At 47.4% G+C, this 21236-nt stretch overlaps 1 protein-coding gene across 1 annotated transcript in view; it reads left to right on the forward strand.

Annotated features, from left to right (window-relative positions):
* T265_12974 (hypothetical protein) overlaps positions 1–21236 on the forward strand; it is a gene marked incomplete at both ends in the record, with an annotated part of 56890 nt that overhangs the window by 30586 nt on the left and 5068 nt on the right. Inside the window, 9 exons of the mRNA XM_009166588.1 lie at positions 990–1114; positions 3694–3921; positions 7692–7990; positions 8807–9146; positions 10394–10906; positions 12059–12377; positions 17509–17817; positions 17903–18090; positions 20322–20606. Of these exons, the coding sequence (XP_009164852.1) occupies positions 990–1114; positions 3694–3921; positions 7692–7990; positions 8807–9146; positions 10394–10906; positions 12059–12377; positions 17509–17817; positions 17903–18090; positions 20322–20606 (2606 nt within the window). The remainder of the gene's footprint in view (positions 1–989; positions 1115–3693; positions 3922–7691; positions 7991–8806; positions 9147–10393; positions 10907–12058; positions 12378–17508; positions 17818–17902; positions 18091–20321; positions 20607–21236) is intronic.

A 21236-nucleotide genomic window follows, 5' to 3' on the forward strand; every position in this document is an offset into this window, starting at 1 on the left:
TCACTTCATACCACCGAGGTAACACAGCTTTGTTCCCGTACAAGGGTTAGGGTTAGCTTGTGAACAAAGACATTTCGTTAACTTTTCCTGCGTTCTTCACGAGATCGATTAATTCACGTGCCGCTTCATGGATATCGATGGAACGTAGCACTCAGCGGAGAAGCTCACGGACGACGGTCAACATAGGTTTCCTTTTGATGTGATAAAATAAGTAGTACATTTTTTGTATGCGATCGATATGGCCATCCGCGCGCCTGATTGGTTGCAGTCATTCCTATGATGTTGATCGTTATTGATTGACTAGATTACTTGAATTCCTCGAAAGAAGGGGAGGAGGCAGTAAAATATGGTATTTCAGAGGCATTTCAGTTGTTTCCAATCGGTCAGCAGATGCACAGCCACTCGGGATTACCCTCTCTAATTAATTTGTGGCTTACTCATATATTACTGAATGCTATCTGGGACCACGATAGCATTGTTCACACTTTCTCATAATTTCAGACGTAGACAGCTTACAGAGTGGACTGAATTACGAAGTATCCTCAAAAGTAGTTTAAATGCACACAGTGTCGTACCCGATGATGAATTGAGGACCGATAACTAAGCTGCGTTTCTGGTTCGTGCGTGATTTTCTTCCCTCATGGATAATGTTGTATTTTAATGGAGATTTCATTCTATAATTGGAGGCCATTCGTGTGAAAAAGCCGAGATCATTGTATAGCTGCTTTACCTTCATTGGGAATCATCAGCAATGTACATATCAGCAAACACCAATCGGGGGTCTCGAACCACCGACCCTTCAGCTAGGTACGAGACTCTGTGAAATTTCTTGAGGCCCACACTGCTGATGATTCCCAATAAAAAAGAAACAACTGTACACTACTTCTCAGCTTTTCAGACTAGACTGGCTTCAATTTCTCAACACGCACAAACAAATTGTTGGAATTCTTTTCGCACCCTACTCATTGTTTTTCTGCAACCCTTCAAAGGTATGAATGGAACGGGTGACTTTGCTCCGAAGCTGTTGGAAGAAATCTTCACAAATATTCAAAAGAATGAAATTGTCATGCCTAGTGAACAACTGGGCTTGGTTCGCGAAAACTACCTTTGGAAGGTGAGTAGTAGGACCAGTTCATATCACTTTCTAACGCAAGTCGATTATTGGATTAGCCCAGCTTAAACCGGATAGGGATAAAAAGCAGCGTCGGCCATGCGCGGCGCGTGCCGGATCATTGAGGCCAGCGTTGTTCGCTGTGTCCCTTTTATGATGGTATGGTGTGTGTGTGTGGGGGGGGGGCGAGATGGCCCAAGTGGCTAGAGCGCGAATTTACTGACCGGAAGGTCCGTGGTTCGAACCCGACCTCTTCCACTCGACTTCCCCTATCTAGGCTTGGGCGACCTGGCAGTATCCCATCCCTCGTGCAGCCTTCGGGTGGCATGGCGGTTAGGCACCGAAAGGGTGCTAGAGCTGAACGAACGTATGTGTGGGTCGTCTTTCAGGATGAGGCCTCCCTCTGCTTGACCGGAAGCGTCGCAGAATATGGCGGCTAACGGATGTGAGTGGCGTTCATGCTGTCAGTTCCCATCCAGGTCGCCTGATTGGATAACTGAAGACGGTTGGGACAAACTAGCAGCACGTTCACCGCAAATCTGTTCTTTTGTTTTCCACCTCGGTGCTTTAAAGGTGAACAAATTTCGTGGTTGGTTGGTATTGTGAAGCTGCAGTGTCAACATTGTTGTTGCTGACCACCAATGTGATGTGTTCAATAAGAAGATCGGAGTACCTTGAGAACAAGGCGTCTCCTTTCTAACAGTATCCTCGATTTGTCTTGATTCCCAACTTTGATCCAAAGTCCTTATCATCTAAAGGTGCTTTTGGGGGACTCTTTAGTTGTTCATATCCAGGTTACGCCATATTTGAAGCCTGTTCATTGCCAAAACTGTCGGGTTACCGTATTAATTCAAGAAAACTGACAGCCGCAATAAATATTGGAGGTTCTTAGCCCGGGTTTCCCTGACCCCTTTAACTCAGGACTATGGTCGTTGGTTTGTTCGCTGAGCTGGGCGATTTGGTGATGAAATGTTTGCAATCAAATTGCCCAGCTTGGCGAACGCTACCTGAACTACCAACATTTTCCTCTATAGAAAACAGCAGTTCACCGTCGTCCAAAATGCCACTCTGGCTTCTTGAGGGAATATACTACTCATAAGGCTGCTGAAAGCTCTTTTACAGCCCACGATTTCGCTCTTCTTGATTTCGTTTTCCTTAGGAGATCACCAGCTGGGAGATCCACTCAGATGATTTCTGTTCGTTGGCTTCATTGCACAAAAGTTGATTTGAAACTTACTACTGATATAGCGATGCCCATAAAAGACACATCTATCCCATATCATTTCTTTCCTCAACCGCTTTTTTCTGAGCAGTTGTCAGGATGGGCACGTTTTATTTGTTTGAAGGTGGGTTGTCGTTGCTCCATCTTTACAGTTTTCTCATACCGGCGCACTAGCAGCAGCCTGAGATCTTTCTCGATATCAAGTACGAAAAAACACCATTTACTAAGGCAATCTATTCGAGTAGAATCTTTCGGTTCAGTGACCACAATCCCTTCTCCGACTTTGTCGATTGTCACTTGTTTTTCACGGAAAAGTTACAGAAACCGCATGGGGATCCGGGAGAATACCCCCCTCAAATATGGTGTCCCTTGTTGTGAGCTCTTACTGCATCTTGCTTTTACATACGCAAATCTTCTCCTGTTCGCGCGTTTGTCTTGGGAGATTTGTGAAGGATTGTCTCTTCTAGCTTCTAAATTGTTTAGTCATCGACCAACGTCATCCAGAATAGGCCCTTTTTGAGAGAGAGATATCTGGACCGGATAACTGTGTTTAGTTGATACTTGATCGCGTTAGTTAATTCCCAACAACATATTTCATAACTACTAAGGTCTAAGGTGTTCTTCACCCTCGGTGTCCAGCGACAGATTCGCATCGTGCCGTCCAAATGGTTCGTTCTCTCCACATTCCTACTCATTTTATTTCGGACGGACAAGACAACAAGGGGGGAGTTTTTTTTACCATGGTTTTCGAATCAATTGGAGAACATTATGAGTTTTTTGTAGTACACTACTCATAAGGTTGCTGAAAACTCCTCGACAGCCCACGACCGGTTCCCGACCTTCTTGGAACCATCAGTTAGGCGCAGTACCCGAGTTTCCGTCAGCCTTATGTTCTACTTGAAAACAAATTGCACGAAATTAGCGCATACGCACTCATCTGTAAACTAATTTGGTTTTTTGGGAGACTCACCTGGAACCCAGCTGAATCTCTCGGGCAATTAGTTTCAAGTAGAACATAAGGTTGACGGAAACTCGGGTACTGAGCCTACCTGATGAGCCCCNTCGGGGACTGAGCGGGTACTGATGAGCCCCAAGAAGGGCGAAAATGGGTTGTCGAGGAGTTTTTAGTCATCTTATGAGTAGTGCATTACAAAATATGTATGTATCGCGATATCTCGAATATCGTAGCGGCTGAAACATGAGGTGGCCTGGTGCTGCACATTCAGTTGCCTGGAAACACCGAAACCGGGAGACTCTGCTGGGTTCCAGGGGAATCTCTCGAAAAACCATATTTGTTTGCAAATGAGTGTGTATTTCCGTAACATTCTGTATTATTCTTCCTTTCCCTGTGCCCAACCAGTGCCTACTCAGACGTGCCGCCACTTCCCAGGCCAACTTCGTGCATGTTCAAACTGGCACGCTGGATGCCGATTTGTTCGACTTGATTTGGGGCCCGACAGTGTCTGCGCTCTCATTCATTTTTGACAAGACAATCGATCCGGCCGTTCAGAACAAAGTGGTACACGGATTCATTCGATGCGCCGCTATAGCTGCGCATCATGGAATGAGTGATGTGCTGGATAACCTGGTCATTTCGTTGTGCAAATTCACCACGCTTTTGACCACAGCAGAGGCAAGTGTTCTTGGCTTTTTATCTATTCATCTCGCCCTCGTCCATTTTGTGCTCAGTGGTCAGGGCTCGAATTCACTAACCGGAATGTGTGTGATCCAAACCCAACCTCAGCGTTTCGACTGCTACTGTCTAGGCTTTGGCAACCTGCCAATACCCTCGTGCTTCCTTCGGATAGCATGGTAGCTGGACGATCATCGTTCACTCTCGTCATTTTCAATGCATATTATCATTTATTTTTGAAAAGCATGGTCACAAACATAAAAAGTGAATGCAAGCGATGAATGCGAAAGAGTAGCAGGAGAATATGGGAGAAAAGAGAGAAGCGTCTCATTCGAAATCATGCCAAGAACAGTTCCAGTCGGGTGAGATGAATCCCAAAGTATGTAAAGATTTTGATATGGAAACACGCCTCTAAAGACCAACAACCGAAGAAAGGACAAACAATGGTGAATGCTCTTCGAAGCGCGGTAGGCGCTGGCACAGTCAAGACTTGCACATCAGGCACAAAGTGTCCGTCATACTGGGTCTGGTGTGAGATCAAATGGCAAAAATGTACATTCAACGCCATGTGCCACGCATAAAAGTGTCAGAATTACGCAGAGAGCCCACAATGCCAAGCAAACACAAGTCACTGACTGCGACCTTAGGGAGTCCCAGTCCAATAACCGCCTTGGCGGATTGAGCAAAGCAGATCCCTCGATAAGAGATGATCATCGGTTGGTGAACCAGAAAGTCGACATCACGACCGATGGCATATAGGGCTGAGATTACGGCGAGGGAATATTCATCAGCACCATACTTTTGCTTCTCCCCATTCCACACAGTCACCCCGCGCCCATCTGAGACTATGCTGACGTCTATTACGGTTGTACGGCGATCTCGAACCGTTAGTTCGAATAGCGTAACTTATGAGCCAAACGTGTTATCGTGGCACTAGCATCAACTGTTCTTGCTGAGTCCGTTCACGACTGTCACCATACTTCGGGTACGCGAAAAAGCGTTTCTCCACTCATTCCATTTAGGCTCTGCTGTCATTCAAATCACTCGTGCACTTTTACTTATTCAACTAAGTGAAAATTGGCTCTTCTATACTCGGAAAACGAGTGCTCTCAAAAAAGTATATATTCGAAGATCACTAGGTGAAGCTGAAATTAGCTTTGACGTTCCAATCAATCCGCCCTTTTCGTCATTCTTCTCAAGACTATCGACTTTGGTTGTCGTTGGCTTGTTTGCTGAGCTGGGCAATTCGATTGCAAACGTTTTATCACCAATCGAGGTGACACACACAACACTACCCAACGCACAACCCACCGCTACGCACTACTACGCTTCACAATAACGCACTGATGATGTCACCTCGATTGGTGATGGAACATTTGCAATCAAATTGCCCAGCTCAGCGAACAAGCCAACGACCACCATCTACGCTACATGAGCTACCGTCATTTTCCTCTATAGAAAACTATCGACTTTGTTTTTTCTTACTGAGGTTCTGATTTGTGGGGAAGTGCAGGCGAGGGACCCGTGCAGGGGTTTCCATCAACGTCATAAGTAATCACCTTTCAAGAATATTCTGATATTCTTTTATGCTTTCCGACGCTACTGCGTTCTCTAGCAGGTCGACAATTCACGTGACCTTACTATCTTCAAGTCAATTAATGCCGCTACGTATTGTCGGACAGAATTCACGAAATGACCGGACAGCAACTAAGCGCGCAACCAGCGTCAGGCGAGTTGTCGCCAGTCTTAGGGTTTAGTCCTAAGCCTCGGTGACCTTGACCTGTGAGTTGGCGCCCAAGAGTAGTGTGTTTTGCCGATCCATTAGGAACTGATGATGAACGGTTCTTGCGAACTCGTTCACACGGACGTCTTATTGTTGGTGTGATGGCTATCCGACAGAATGGTGAAAATTTGTACGGAAGAACAATTCAGGAGGGATCAACTTTTCCAAATGACTGCTTTGCAATGCTCCTCTAGTGAAGTCTACGCGGAAAAACCTCCGAACAGAAAAACAAGCAGATCAAATCTCCATCGGTAGATTGGGGAGTTCCCCACTTTTTCTCATAGTTCAGGAGATACTCCCCAAGACCGCCACTCACCGCATTTCGAGAGCTGTGAGTGACATTCACAATCAACCGAGCTCGAGGTAGCTCGCATACGTACCAACCGAAAGGTTCGAACCCAGTTCAGGATCTCAACTGTTCCTGTATTCGTTTGGGAAACCGAGCAGTATCTCGTTCTTCCTTCGGGTGGCATGGCATTCATGCACCGGTCCCACCTCTGGACTGGCCTTCGGAGTCCAGATAGTCAAGCACAGATTGATGGCCTGCGGTACCTCTTCTGATTTAGGTTATGCTGGGACGATAACAAGGCGTGTAGGCTATTATCCATTAGATCGACACATCCAGTGATTTCTTCCATCCTTGCCTATCTGGTCAGATCTAACCATCAGTCACGACTTCTTTACCCGGCTCCAGCTCCTCGATGACCAAAACTACTCCCGAGCCCTTGAGGTTGCCCCTTCCAATCATAGTCTCTTGATTCTGATTGGCGGTAAGATGAGACAGAAATTGTGAGAGAACGGGTCACAAACACGCATGGGTAAGTAGGTTAGCCGCACACATACATGCTTACGTACCAGTGTCGGATGGAACGGCCTTTGCGGCAAGCTTAATGGCGAGTACAGATGAGCAAAACGAGTGGAGATCAAAAGTACATAGGCGGAGTAAGCAACTATAGTCGTAGCCCGTCGAGAACATCAGATCACTAACACTGAGACACACCAGAAGGAAAGGTCACCATCTCTCTACCTGGATCACTTCGAACTCTGTGGGTTTCACAGATTAGGGTAGCTAGTGCTTATGCAACAGGGTTGTTTAGATCGCAGAGCCATCTTCACCAAGTCATGTCCCGGATGGAGGCGGTCCAAGGACAGTCAGTCCATGACGTAGCAAGGAAACGGAAAACTCTCACCACTTGCGTTGGTAACTGCCTTGTTTGTGGATGGGGATCCCGGGACTTGTCAAACTTATGCGTAGTGACTCTGACTGATATGACTTTGGGAGGCAGCCGGCTTTTTGTCTTATCTGACAAACAGGGTCTTTCATAACTGGTCAACTTGACCATCGCTTTCCATTCCTATGTGCTCCCTGCCTCGACGCTGTAGGGGGAGGCAGCCGGCTTTTTGTCGTATCTGACAAACAGGGCCTTTCATAACTGGTCAACTTGGTCATCGTTTTCCACTCCTATGTGCTCCCTGCCTCGACGCTGTAGCCTTTGGACACACACAGTACTTGGGTAAACGGTTTGTCGCTGAGAAACTGACTGACGGAACACTGTTCGAAACGATGTGTCTCAGATCATTTCCCCCAGTCTAGTCAGTATTCACGCGCTCCAGACTACCGGACCGATTTCCCTCAGGTTTTGTAGTTCCGTTCTCTGTGTGCATACACCGTTAGTCGATTCCCCCAATTGAAATGTCTACGTTAGGCAGTCGCCTGGTTGCCCAAGCCTAGACTGGGGAAGTCGAAAGGCAGAGGTCAAATTCGAACCACGTACCTTCCGGTCAGTAAATTCGCGCGCAATAAAAAATATGGTCTGAAAAACAAAGTATTTACTAGAACACTGGTGAGACGGAGTTTTTTTACATCAAGCTTCCATCCAACAGAAATGTCTTGCCCCAACATCAACACGGAATGCCTGTCTTCTTTCTGCCTAACAAACAGCCTCCTACCGGATTGCCTGTTTATATCGGTCGGAATGCCAAAGGTCGTTTGGCTTTACGCTTGGTATTCGCGCTCACATCCAGCCACGCTGACATACTCCGCTACGGTTGGCATTCCCTTCTGGACTGCTTACTCCAACTCTTTCGTGCTGGTCTCCTACCCGACGAACTGACTGAATCGGAAGATTTCCTCGCTCCGTCTCGCCGGGTCCGTCTAACCACCAAAGGTTGCATTCCCATACCGGACGTGAAAACCGGAAAGCTTGGTCGAAATGCTACGGGAACAGAGCAATCTGGTCGGTGAGTTTTCTATTCCTTTCGTAAAGTTAGGCTTATGTAATCTCACGTCGATGATTCCCGCTCCCCACCGATATTTTCTTTCGGTTACTGTTGACCTTAGATACCGACAGAAATTAGACAGATGATGCGATTGAGCACCCATGATACCCGTCTCTCAATCGACTGGGTGTTAGGCAGGAATCCACAGGAATCCTGCTATACTGCACTTCTTCAGGCCCTGCTACGACCGATAAGCCTAGCCCGCACGAGATTGGCCAAGAATTCGGGACGCCTGCCGGTCCGGCATCAAGACGAGATCTGATTCGTCGCGAATCTCGACCCAACAGCCAATCATGACCCAGTATTGGCCAAATGCCGGTTGCCGATGGCGTTTGGGCATTAATAGACCTTGTGCACCTTTGGTGGTTGTTTGACGTGAACGCTAGCTTGGGAGGCTCAGACCGATAACTAAGCTGAGGAAAGTACCGTTACTATACTGGTGCTATAGTCTGTAAGGCTTCTCTTCGTTGTTTGTCACCCTAACCAGCCATAATCCACCATACTACCGTGCTCTAATGAGCAAATCGTTGGAGGGGTAGGATTGCTTCAGCTCCAGCCTGAACGTAACCAATACTGACCAACTAAGCTAAAAGCGGATTGGCTCTCCACTGCTTAGCTGACCACGACTGATGGTTTCTTTACTCGCGGATATATATGCTTTTCCACACGTCCTGTGGCTGAGTACTCAATCTGTCATCCGTAGGCAAGCCTTCCGCTTTGGACAACTTTCCGTCATTTGCCTATGAGTTTACCGGTTTCACTGCTCTTTGTTTGTAGCGAATTGAGCGTGCTTACTTCCTTCTATCAATACCTGACTTCGGGATCTGGATGGATCGGTTCGGATCGTGAAGATGAACCGGATGAACCGGCACAGACTACACAGCAGAAAGCACACTCCGAGAGTTCCTGTGTCGATGTAAAACACGTATCAAACACAGATTTCCTTATGGACGATCAGCTGGGTTTTGGCTATTGGATGGATGCACCGGCAAGCGCTCAGCTCGACGAACATCGTGCAGCTCGTGTGGCTTTGGACACTGTACGACAGTGTGAAATAGTACAACTTGTCAAGGACAGCAAGTTTCTTGTTGATGCTTCTTTGGCCGAACTCATCAAGGTATGTTTCCCTCTGTTTCCGTTTTATCAGAACTTTCTTTGCTGTCAAAAGTTATTCATCTCACGCGCTTATCGATTGTCTATCCTTGTACTACTAGCAAAGTGCAGTCTTGCTCATTGAAGAAATGACTCACCCTCTCACTCATAAGGTTGCTGAAAACTCTTCGACAGCCCACAACCGGTTTCGCCCTCCCTGGGGCTCATCAGTTAGGCACAGTCCCAAAGTTTCCATCAACCTTATGTTCCAGTTGAACCCAAATTGCACAAAACTAGTGAAATTCACTCATTTGCATACCAATTTGGTTTTGATGGGAGACTCACCTGGAACCCAGCTGAATCTTTCGTTTACGATGTTTTCAGGTAACACACTCAGTTGTTTAAAAACACCACCGCTTACTTCTGTTCTTCATATCTTCCTTTTCCGCTACTTAATGAAATTTCAATTGTTAGTGTGTTTTAAATATCTTTTTGAGGCATACTATCAAAAATTTTGTTTACTTTGAAGTCTCAATACGTTTGTATGTCGTCGCTCAGCTGTAACACCCCTCCGCTGCTTTACTGCCATGCTACCCGAAGGAAGCACGAGGGCGGGAATACTGCCAGGTTGCCCAAGCCTAGACAGGGGACGTCGAGAGGCAGAGGTCGGGTTCGAACTGTGACCCTCCCGGTCAGTAAATTCGCGTTCTAACCACTTGGGCCATCTCACCCTACGTTCGCATGTCCATGACAGGCACAGATTAGTGTGTATAGTGGTTATCACTTTAGGTAATCAAAAACAGGGGCGGGATGGCTCAGGTGGTTAGAGCGCGAATTTACTGACCGGAAGGTCCGTGGTTCGAACCTGACTTCTGCGTCTCGACTTCCCCTGTCTGGGCTTGGGCAACCTGGCAGTATCCCAGCTCTCGTTTTTCCTTCTGGCGTGGCATGGTAGTTAGGCTTCGAAAGGGTGCTACAGCTGAATGATTATCATTAATGCAGTCATGTTGTCACTGGCGATTGATCCCCTCCAAGAATCTGGAACCTTGGCGAATCACTGTCAGTTTGCTTGTAGCGAGTTTCCCTCTGTTTCATAGACTCAGCCAGTGTTTGTTCAATTCTAGTTTGGTCAGAATGACCTCTATACTCACCAATTGTTGCACAAGGTTGACACAGATCAGACTAAGCGTTGTGTGCCAGTTCATGTGGAAACCACTTTCACATGCCATTTTCCCAACAGAATTCTCGCCTCTGTTCTGCCTTTTTTTTCAGGCCTTACTTCGCGCCATACGTGGTGATGACTGTGCAGTCGTACATGCTTCCAATTCCAATTTGTTCTTCGAACCAACCGCCAGTACGCACTGCGATGGTGAACCGGGCATTTCTCACGCTCATTCAATATCCACCCTTTCCAAGCCGGCCGATGCGAATTCGCAATCGGTCCCCGGCGGGACGGAAGATGCCATCATTGTCCCTAGCCCACCTCCAGTGGAGCACTCGCTCAGACGCAGTATGACTTTGCCCAGTAGCACTTCCTACTACCCGGCCTTTTGTGCCACTGGTGACACACCCTCAGAAGATTGTAGAATATTTTGTCTCGAATTGCTCATTCGAATTTTGTTGTACAACCGAGATCGTGTCTCCAACCTGTGGCCGTTCACCCAGTGCTATTTGGCCGACGTGTTGCTCACCGCCGCAGAGCCCAGTCCACTTACCGAGCGTGTGATTGTCGGTTTTCTGCGTCTAGCCATATGTCTGCTACGTAGACACGAAATGACATGTCAGGTAATTGCTGTTCATCCATCTCTTGTGATCACTAGTCAGAAATCTTCACCCCCCATTACAGTTACCTTGTATGTATGTATGTATGTATGTATGTATGTATGTATGTGTGTGTGTGTGTGTGTGTGTGCAGGTCTCTGATCCGCATACACCTCTTATCCTGGTTCGTCATCTGTTTTCTAATTTTTTTCAGTTGGTTACTTTTTCACTCGCATCACCAGAATGAGGACGCTAGTGCGTAACTGCAGCACACCTATGCAAATTCGTAAAGATTATCAATAATCGTTCAGCCACGACATCCTTCGGTGCCATTTCACCCGAGGGGAGCACGATTGATCGAAGGTACTACCAGGTTTCCTTGTACTACACAAGAGATGTTAGGCATGTGTTCGAACCACGGACCAACTGGTCCATGCATAAACAACATCAGCCCGTCTGTAGCAATCAACTAGGTGCCTTCCAGCAATTTATGCCGCTGCACATTGCCTCTGCTGTTCGGTTTCCTCGTATGAGAAGAGACAGAATCACGGATGGCCCCCTTTTCCTAATCATGTTTTGCCTTCCCATCAGTGTCACCAAGTCGAATAGGGCCCGGTTCTAAAGTTCCTGCAGAACAACAATCCACAAAAGTACGTTTTTCAGAGCACGCATGGAAAATGATTAGCGAATAGTTTGGAAAGGATTTCGCTCGAGCAACAACAGATATCTGGCAGGTAAAGATTAAAAAAGGTAATCAGTCAGCTGTAACACCCTTTCGGTGTCTAGCTTCCGTGCCAGGCGAAGGAAGCACGAGGGCGGGGATACTTCTAGGTTCCCCAAGCCTAGACAGAGGAAGTCGAGAGGCAGAGGTCGGGTTCGAACCACAGACTTCCGATCATTAAATTCGCGCTCTAACCACTTGAGCCATCTCGCACCTACGACGCAAATTTATTGGACAGATCTAGTGATACCGGTTCCTCTTGGGGGCACCTGTGCGTAGGTTGCTGTAGTGACCGCGATACCTGTAGGAAGCAAACCATGTTGACCAGGTGATAGTATTAATGTGTACACATCAGAATATCAAAGTTAACACTCAAATATCGTAGTATTTACTACTCTATAAACTTTTCTGGGCTATTTCCATGGCGCCATCTCCTTTCTCCTTCCATTTTTCAGATATTTGCCTGTCTACATTACATCTTACTCACTCGAGGTGATCATCTCCTGCTCGACTGTTATCAGGCAGTCGCTGGCACAGCCACTGCAGTCGATCGTTCCAAGCCGGTTGCCGGTCAGTACCGGAACCAGAGCAAAAATACGGTTGGTTTGCAGATAATCGCCGGCTTGACACACTTGTTACGTAATCATGCCACAGATTTGCCGGACCCCGCCTCGGACTGGCAACTCATATTCAGTCTGATAGATGTTTGTGGCGCGGGTCTTCGCGCCGCACCACTTGCGTCTCATCGCCACAACAGTTCGCGTCAGACACACTGTAAGTAGAGCTTGCTGTCCAGTTCCATTTAGGATTTAACATTTTCTTTTTTGCATTCACCTAGAATTTGTGTAGGTCCTGAGACCCCACCCGAGCAATCCATGATGTCAATCCGTTCCATCTTCTCGTACATTGTCCATTCTTATTTCAGTTAGACGTCGTAAAAAAAACAGCCCGTTTATTTCGATTCTGGGTGAACTCTTCATACTGGTTAGTGTAAAATAAGCCTGGTGCCAACTGGTGAGAAACGTTCGTTTAATCGAAGTCGAACTATTCCATCGTATTTCCCGTGTATAACATCGATGCTGCTCGATGAAAATACAAGAATCTATATACCGTCAGGTTGCCCAGGCCTGGACTCGTAACGGTCGGGATACCGGTTTGAAGCGCGGACCTCTCGGTTAGCCGCCTCGCGGTTCAACCATTGAGCTGTCGAGATGCCAGTGTTTCGTTCACCGAGTATGAATGGAAATGACCGAGGAACAGCCGGATATCCAAAGGCGATAGCATAATAGATCCGTCGACATCATTTGGAGTGGGTGGAATCGAGGCATCTACCGGCGCTACCGGTTGTTTGACTGAACCATGTCGTGAACTGATGCCCCGGTTCGGGAAACAGAATTTCTCAACATGACTAGGTTTACTGCTTCGCGGTTCGGTATGCGCTTCACACCTGGAAAGTGTAAAGTGCTACTGCAAGACTGGGTGGGCTCGAACCCTAGCCTCATGCTTGCGGATGAACCGATTGAGGTAGTAGACAAATTTGTCTACCTGGGCAGCTGTATCAGTCCCGGTGGTCTCGTGGAAGATGATATCTCAATCCGGATTGGGAAGGCCAGCTTTTGTGAACCTGCTTCATTTGCGGCGCAGGCGTGACATCAGCTTAACCGTCAAGGGTGGAGTTGACACTGTTGCGGTGCGCTCCATATTACTATATGGATAGGAAACTGGCCGCTACGCGCCGAGAACATTAAAAGACTTTCAGTGTTTGACCATCGATGTCTTCGGAGCATTGCCCGAATCTGGTGGGAACACCGGATAAGCAATGCTGAAGTACGTCGAACGGTATTCAGAAGAAATTACTCACCCTCGATAGATGGACTAATCGCACTGCATCGGTCGCACTGGCTTGACCGCGTGCTGCGTATGCCAGTCGACCGAATTCCTCGAAGGGTTCTTTTTGCACAACCACGTGAAGGGTGGAAACGAGCCAGAGGCGGTCAAACGATGACTTGGCAGCGAAGGACAGGCCATTACTATCAAACTCGGTTGCGCTGATCATTGGTGTCTTCCTGGATGTGAATCCCGAGACGGTCCACATCAATGGTTCGAGACATTGTCAGACATGGCCAAGTCGCGCCCTCAATGACGCACGTGCATCCAAGCTTTGGCTTTCAATGCATAGCTCTCTTCCCGATCCCCTTACTTAACAGTTCATCCAGTGACAGTGTTGTATTTACGCACAAATTTATCAGCTCCCGTCCCCAATATGTAGCTACCTACCCCCTGCGTATGCCAGTCGACCGAATTCCTCGAAGGGTTCTTTTTGCACAACCACGTGAAGGGTGGAAACGAGCCAGAGGCGGTCAAACGATGACTTGGTAACGAAGTATGGAAGCCATTACCAACGAACTCGGCTGCGCTGGTCATTGTCGTCCTCCTAGATGAGGACCATGAGACGGTCCACATCAATGGTTAGAGACATTGTCAGACATGGCCCTTCAATGCATAGCTCCCTTCTCAATCCCCCCACTTGACAGCCCACAGACAGTGCACCAATCAATCATCTCCCGCCTTCAACGCGCAGCTACCTACCACCCTCCAAATCATCGGTGAACGAAACTGCGGCAGCTACAACCACTGTGCGACAAGTGCGCGGTTATTACAGCTCACAATGATGATGACTGGTCAAAGCCTCCACTTTTTGTTGCTGACTCCTAATTTGGCCAACTTTCGATTATTTTCCTCCTATATATGGCTAAGCGAAAAGATTCATCGGAACGGACGACGTTCCATTTGCAGAACTTACGTGGTCCTAGAGCACCTCAGTCTTCCAAAGCAGCTACACCAGTCCTCACCGGACATGACGTACCACCTAAGAGTGCTGTAATAATCAACACACTTCAGACAATGCCTGATAAAACAAGTACTAATATTAGTAATAGTGAAAGTGAGAACGTCTGGTCGGCCAACACGAACTAATCGGTTACAAGCTATTAGACATGAAAGTAACACTCTCATTTGCGCAGAATATTTGGAAAGTGAACATTCCCAAGTGTCCTCTTGAACTTCACTGGGCTTTCTTTTAATATCAAGTCAAGTAGTCCCATATTTTTCACACCAACATTCCATCAGTTGCGGGGGACGGCGTTTTGAATCCTGATCAGGCACTAATTACGTGTTTCGTCAGTAGTACACACCGTTACGTTAGCAGTACTGGTGTAACGGTGGATACTACTGATGAGGGGCATGCGAGTAGTATGCTTTCTCGTAAATCAGCTTGGAAAGTGAGATCTATTACGGAATTTGTGGAGTCGCTTTTTAGCATCTGCTTGCATTTGAGTAATAGTCAATGAATATCCAGGAAAGTTCAGGAAGACGCGTTTAACGAGAGGATGGATATTCACTCTTGTAAACAAGATGCACTTGAGAGTTCTGCTCCCCTCTCCAATAGTCTGTGACTGTTTCGTTGGTGTTCCTCTAACAAACACCTCCGCAGCGAAGGCCTTCTTCCTTTCGCTGGTATTGATAGCGGCATTGGCAGGACTCCGGGACTGTTTTGTTAATAAAAATGCTGCCTAATGCGATGTGATTTATTCCAAAATCGTGACCAAACGTAGCCGCGGAAGGATATTAGGTTAGTCCAAGTGGCAACATGTTGAGAGCTTGGAAGCTTGCGTACTGCCATTGACTTTTGATCAGGTGGCTGTTGACCTGTTCACGAAGTTTGGCAGCTGGCTTGAAAGCGTAACGTTACCAGTCGACGAGATCCAGCTAATCTCACATGGGTGTTTCTCCAGTTACGAATCTGTCAACAGTCCTCCGAACTTTGGTCTCAAGACACTGACGACAGTCTTCATCGATCGGATGCGTTCACCATCTAGCTTTAGCGGACAGTCGGGCTTAGATAATCGCACTGGCAAAGAGAGGGGCTGTTGTATCGTGGGTGCCCGTCTATTGATTACGCCTGCACTGAGTCTGCCAGACCACGCGATAAGGAGAAGACAGAGAACTGAGGACACGGCTGTTATCGTCGGGATGACTAAATGCCCAAATATGGTCGTTCACTTGTTCGTTCTGTACAGCCAATGCCGGTGTGAACAATTTCAGGCACACTACGCTGGTCGCATGTTGCCAAGCCGTGTTTGGTGTGCTGCGTCAACTTTCCGGACGTGTCGTAGCGATGGTGACCTTGGGGATGCGTCACTCTCTGCACATGAACTTTTTTCCTGTCTGGGCGCGTCCTGACAGGGGCGTAGGTCTGTGAGGCGATTTGGAAGCTTCTGTGGCAGTAACTCGTTGGGAGGCGGCAATTCGATCGATTGAATATCTACCGAAGTGGCTTCTTCTGTAGACGGCATAACATTTCAGTACTTTATGCCAAGCGAGCCTCCATCCCACAAAGCAGTCAGTCTTTCCAGTCTTTGCTTGTGGAAGAATCCTTTCTGGCCAGGTTATCGCCTAACTATCTGGGACCTGTATTGAATTGCACCAGCATATTCATAAATTCATTGTCTTTACAATGCTTCCTTTTGTGTGATTCTACAGCTGTTACACGTACTGCTGAAGATTGTGATGAAGAATTTTTCGTGCCGCATGTCACCGAGTCGACCTGTTTCTTTCTGTCAACTCTCCGCGGCTGTCAATTAACCCCATCAATCAATTTCTCAGCTATAAGCCGTGCACCGTAGGCAGAATAGTTCTATCTGCAACAGTTTCGATCACTGGAAAGTGTGAAACATACAACCAAGCCTTAAAGGCGGTAGCATGTTTCGTTGCTTCGAGAACTGGGTAGCTACACACTGAAGACGATAACTTTGATGAATCAGCACGATTGGTGCCATTTCCGCCAAGGTCATTAGCCACAATGAAATGTCCACCTCTTGGTCACTTCCACTCACCGCACGGCTGGGCGAAAAAAAACTCTGCAAGGTAGACGGTCTTCTGGCATGTGGGTACATGGAGCGTGGGTCATTCATCTAATTCATCATCTAGAACAATCTGGTGTACCTTTGCATTCCTAATCCCGTGTTCCCATCAGATCCGACCAAGGCTTCGCAGTCACCGATAGTCAAACGCTGACCTCCTTCGAATGTCCTCTGCACTGACAACATTCCAAATCAAATGGAGGTGTGAATAGCAAAACAAAGCGTCGTTCGTTTCTTCTGTTTATAGTCATTACTCTCAAAACGACTACCTGTGCCTCGTGTTTATTAAGCACACTGGCAGTGACGGGGCGAGATGGCTCAAGTAGTTAAAGCGTGAATTTGCTGTCCGTGGTTCGAACCTGACCCCTGCCTCTCCACTTCCCCTATCTAAGTTTGAACAACGTGGTGGCATTCCACCCTCGTGCTTCCTTTGGGTCGCATGGCAGCTAGGCACCGAAAGGGATGGCGACACTGCATAACTACTACATGCGTTACCGATTTGATTTCACCGGGTATTTTGTTTCACTTTAAACACAAACTCGAATATCCCTTAGTCTTTTTCATCATCACTGATCACGAACTTTTTGTACTGAAAATAAGTCCATCATGATGCGTCTGAAGCAGAAACTTCACTAGCTTCTGTTTGTTCTTAAAGATCGTTTGTAAAATTCCGTTGTAACAACGGATGTATTGCAGAAGCCCAACATGAAAACACATCAATTAATGATAGTGATAATCGCTCAGATGTAACCCTTCCCCCGCTCGATGCATAGTTATCATGCTACGCGAAGAAAACCTAGACAAGAACCATGGAGTTTCCGGGGTTGGGTTCGAACCACAGTCTAGTGCCTCAACCACTGGGCTATCTCGCACATGTACAGGTCCCAGTTGTACTGTTCTGACTCACTGTGATCCATTCAAAGAGTTGTCTGTCTTTCTAATTTCGACTATCCGTGATTGTTTCGCTATTCTTACTATTCCAGACTCTAGCATGCACGACATCGCTTCGGCTCGCGTGCCCCTTTCCAGTCCACATGTTTCCCGAGGCTACACGAGTGACAGCGAAGCAACCGACTATTGTACTTCCTTCCCTTCCGACTCGGTGCCCGCCGCTCAACCGACTGGCGAAGAGAAACAGACTGAAAAACGTGCTGTGAGTCTAAGCTCCTCGACAGTGCCTCAGTCCAAGCGGCGGTTTGATAATGCGGCAGCGGCGTGGGTTATAGTCGATGTCGAACCCAGACAATCGGTCGAGCTGTCTACTGCAGAGCCCGCTGGAGTTCGAATGATGCGTACGTGCCATCCAACTAGGGTTCTTGTTCTGACACGGTTTCATTCAATCACGATCACTAATCTGTGTACTCTTCTCCATTCCAGACGACGCTTCTGTTCACTCCCCCACTGCTCTCCCGCATTCGGTGAAGACGCACCACTTGGTTCCATCTCATCTCCTTGGTCTACATATTACCATTGGCTCTCGAGATCCGGTTACCATGAAACAAGCTGCTGATTGTTTGGACTTCCTAATTCGCGATCCGACTTTCATTACTCCGGATAACTTTGAGGTAAACTTTTGGATTAATGTTCTGCGTTTCTTTCTCTCTCCACAAACTTGTCTTTGGCGACTGTGAGTCTGGAAGAGCGATAGAAACATGTTTTTTTTCCGAGCCGATTGGTAAAATTGTTTATAATTCTAGAGCTGTTTGTGAGAGTGCTATGGTTTTTGTCTAGACGTCCTCGTTTTTCAGGTATCATCCCAACTGTTATGGCAAAAGAAGGCGCATGATCAACCATGGATTCTCGGTGGGAATCGACAGAAAGTCGACACATTCAGGGAGGTATGTGCACTGTGAGTCTTCGCATCCACACTACGTCAGACGGGCAGTTGTCGGATCGCTGGCGAATCGCATCAAGAAACTAGGCTCGGACGAGTCCGGACGAACTGGCGCGTCTCAGTAGGATATGAGAGCAAAACACATGCCCCACGAGGCGCATTCACCAACAGATGGGAAGAACGGTGAGACAAGAAGACAAAAACCCTGTGGTCACCGTGGGAATAGCCTATAAAGTTGGCACTTCAGATGGCGTTTGAAAATACTTCGGGATTATGATAGTAAAACGTTTTGCCGAATTGACAACACGTTACAACGACACCTTATGAGGGCCAAGGACTCGGTCGAACTGAAACTGCGTCTACCAGACCCATAGGTCAGACAGCCAGACATTCCGTGTACGAATCACGGAGCACAAACGACACGCGCGTTCTTCTGCAAGAAACCCAATAGAATTGAAAAGAAAACTAGAGCACGATTCAGGCATTGCACTCCACGTATTTAAATGAAGTCATCAAATCAATTTCGATGGCACACGTATATTGCATTAAGGATTCAATTCACACATGAAGCGGACGTGCGCTGAGGCCTTAGAGATCAGCACACAGCCGAACTGCATCAATCGGAATGATGGCGCCAGCAACCCGTCTATCTGGATTCAACTTACTGCACATCTTAGCAGGCCTGGTAACCAGAGGTCAAGCGGAGATCTCAACAATGACGCATCATAGCCAACAGAACCACAAGCAGAGGCACGTCCTAATCAAAGTACACACACAATCACGTGTACACACTGGCCGAATCTGACTGCCAACCACTCACAGGAATGCACTAATCAGAAGACGATAGTGGACCTAAATGTCGCTGCATTTGACCCCTATTCAAATGACTGTGAGAATCCTTGAGAAAGGTTACCCACGGGAAATGAGGCGTCGGTTTACAACAACCGCACTGTGTTGACCTTTGAAAAATTCCATATAACACCTATCAGTCACTTCTGAGAAACTCGTCATCATCGGAGGTAGCTCTGCTGTACAGCCATAAAGTTTATCTTAGAGTGGTAAGAAGACAAAAACAGTGAGTGAGGGAGGAGACCTGGTGCTGGCTTGTCGCAAGCATTCTGAGGCGCTCAATCAGACAACCTGGAGAGAAACTGTAGTAACGGTATTTTTCTCCGCTTAGTTCTCGGTCTGAGCCTCCCAAGCTAAGGTTCACGTCAAAACAACCACCAAAGGTGCACGACGTGTATTAACGCTCAAAACGAAGTCACGAACGCTTGTACAGCGTAGGCGGAGATAATTTTCTGGAAATTCTGACGCCTTCTGGATGCGCCATTGGCAACCGGCATTCGGCCAATACTGAGTCATGATTGGCTGTTGGATCCAGACTTTCGACCAATCAGATCTCGACTTCTGTGCCGGACCGGCAAGCGTTCCGAATTGTTGGCCAAACTCGGCCGTAGCAGCACCTGACTGCGAGCGGTAAAGAGGGATCTGTGTGGAGTTCCGCCTAACAGAAGCTGACCTCGATCAGCCACCATTTCCTGTAATATCTGCAGCCAAGCGCAGCCAGGGTCATGGGGACCCTCTCCTGGAAGGTTTATTCACTGTTTACTGCCATGTTTTCCCGCCTTTCATGAGAGTCGTCATGCTTCATTTCACGGCGTGACTAGTACCAAAACGAAACCCATCTTTTCGGGTTCTACGTTTTTCAGATTCGAACGATTTCTAAGAAAGACGCTATTCATGGTTAATGTATTTGCAACTTGTATCGCTCCATTTGTTTTCGGTTGTGAGCTCACGCAACTACGCGCAGCCATCACAACTTCAAGACGTCCACTGCATTGTAGTGTAGATTCTCGGATACAACGAGTTGCGTAAAATGATCGATCTTCATTGCTTGTTCTTTATGAAAACCTCTTTTTGTACACAATACTCGACACTTTGAATTCTTGTCTTTTCCAGTACTGTGTTCGAACATTACGTGTCTTTGTGGAAGCATGTCTGCGCCGAAGTTCCAGCTTGACTTTGGAACGCGCCTCTCCCGTTATCGCGCCCAACCACACCCCAAAACGTCCCAATAGATCTGGCTTCGGTAGGAAAACTACAGGATTCATGGCTGGGCTCCGCTCGACCGGATCAGAATCTGGCTCGGACAGTGATGAGGATGGCAAAGAACGGCGAAACAGAAATGCAGAATTGGCTAAGGAAGTGTTTCTCAGTCCCACGACGGGCGTGATCGCCATTCAGGTAGACATTCATTGCTTTTCTCCCTGTCTCATATCTCCACCGTAGTTCTGATAACCCTCTCTATCTATATATATGAGGAGTTTTTCTCCAGCGACCCTCCCTGTTACGCTCCTTTAGGTGAATACGACAGTCCTTCCCGACCGAATGTGCTCGGTATATCCGAAGTTCTGATAGAAAACGAGTGGTGCGGCATGTATTCACACAAATTTTTTTCTAGTTTGTCTACGCGATAAAACATATTGGTCGTTGGTTTGTTCGGTGGGCCGGGAAATTTGGTCGCAAGCGTTTCATCATCATTTATTGCTAGGGTGCATGGTGGAGAGCATCGGTGGGTCGGTGTGTTTGACTTGAGTAGTGTTGCATGTGTGTTAATATACGTGCTGCTAGCCGGGATTGACTTTCGGTCACGATTGGTTGTTCCGTCGGGTGGTTCCATTGGTTGATCTGTGATCTTGTGTCCCGATCACAGGATAGCAAACCAACCAATAGAACCGTCCGACCGAACAACCAATCACGATTGAAGGCTCGCAACATGTATATTAACACAACCACCGACCCATCGCTGCACTCTACCACGCTCTCTAACAACGCACTGATTGGTGATGAAACGTTTGCAGTCAACTTGTCCAG

Source organism: Opisthorchis viverrini, assembly GCF_000715545.1.
Source record: "Opisthorchis viverrini unplaced genomic scaffold opera_v5_28, whole genome shotgun sequence".
NCBI classification, from domain to species: Eukaryota; Metazoa; Platyhelminthes; class Trematoda; order Opisthorchiida; family Opisthorchiidae; genus Opisthorchis; species Opisthorchis viverrini.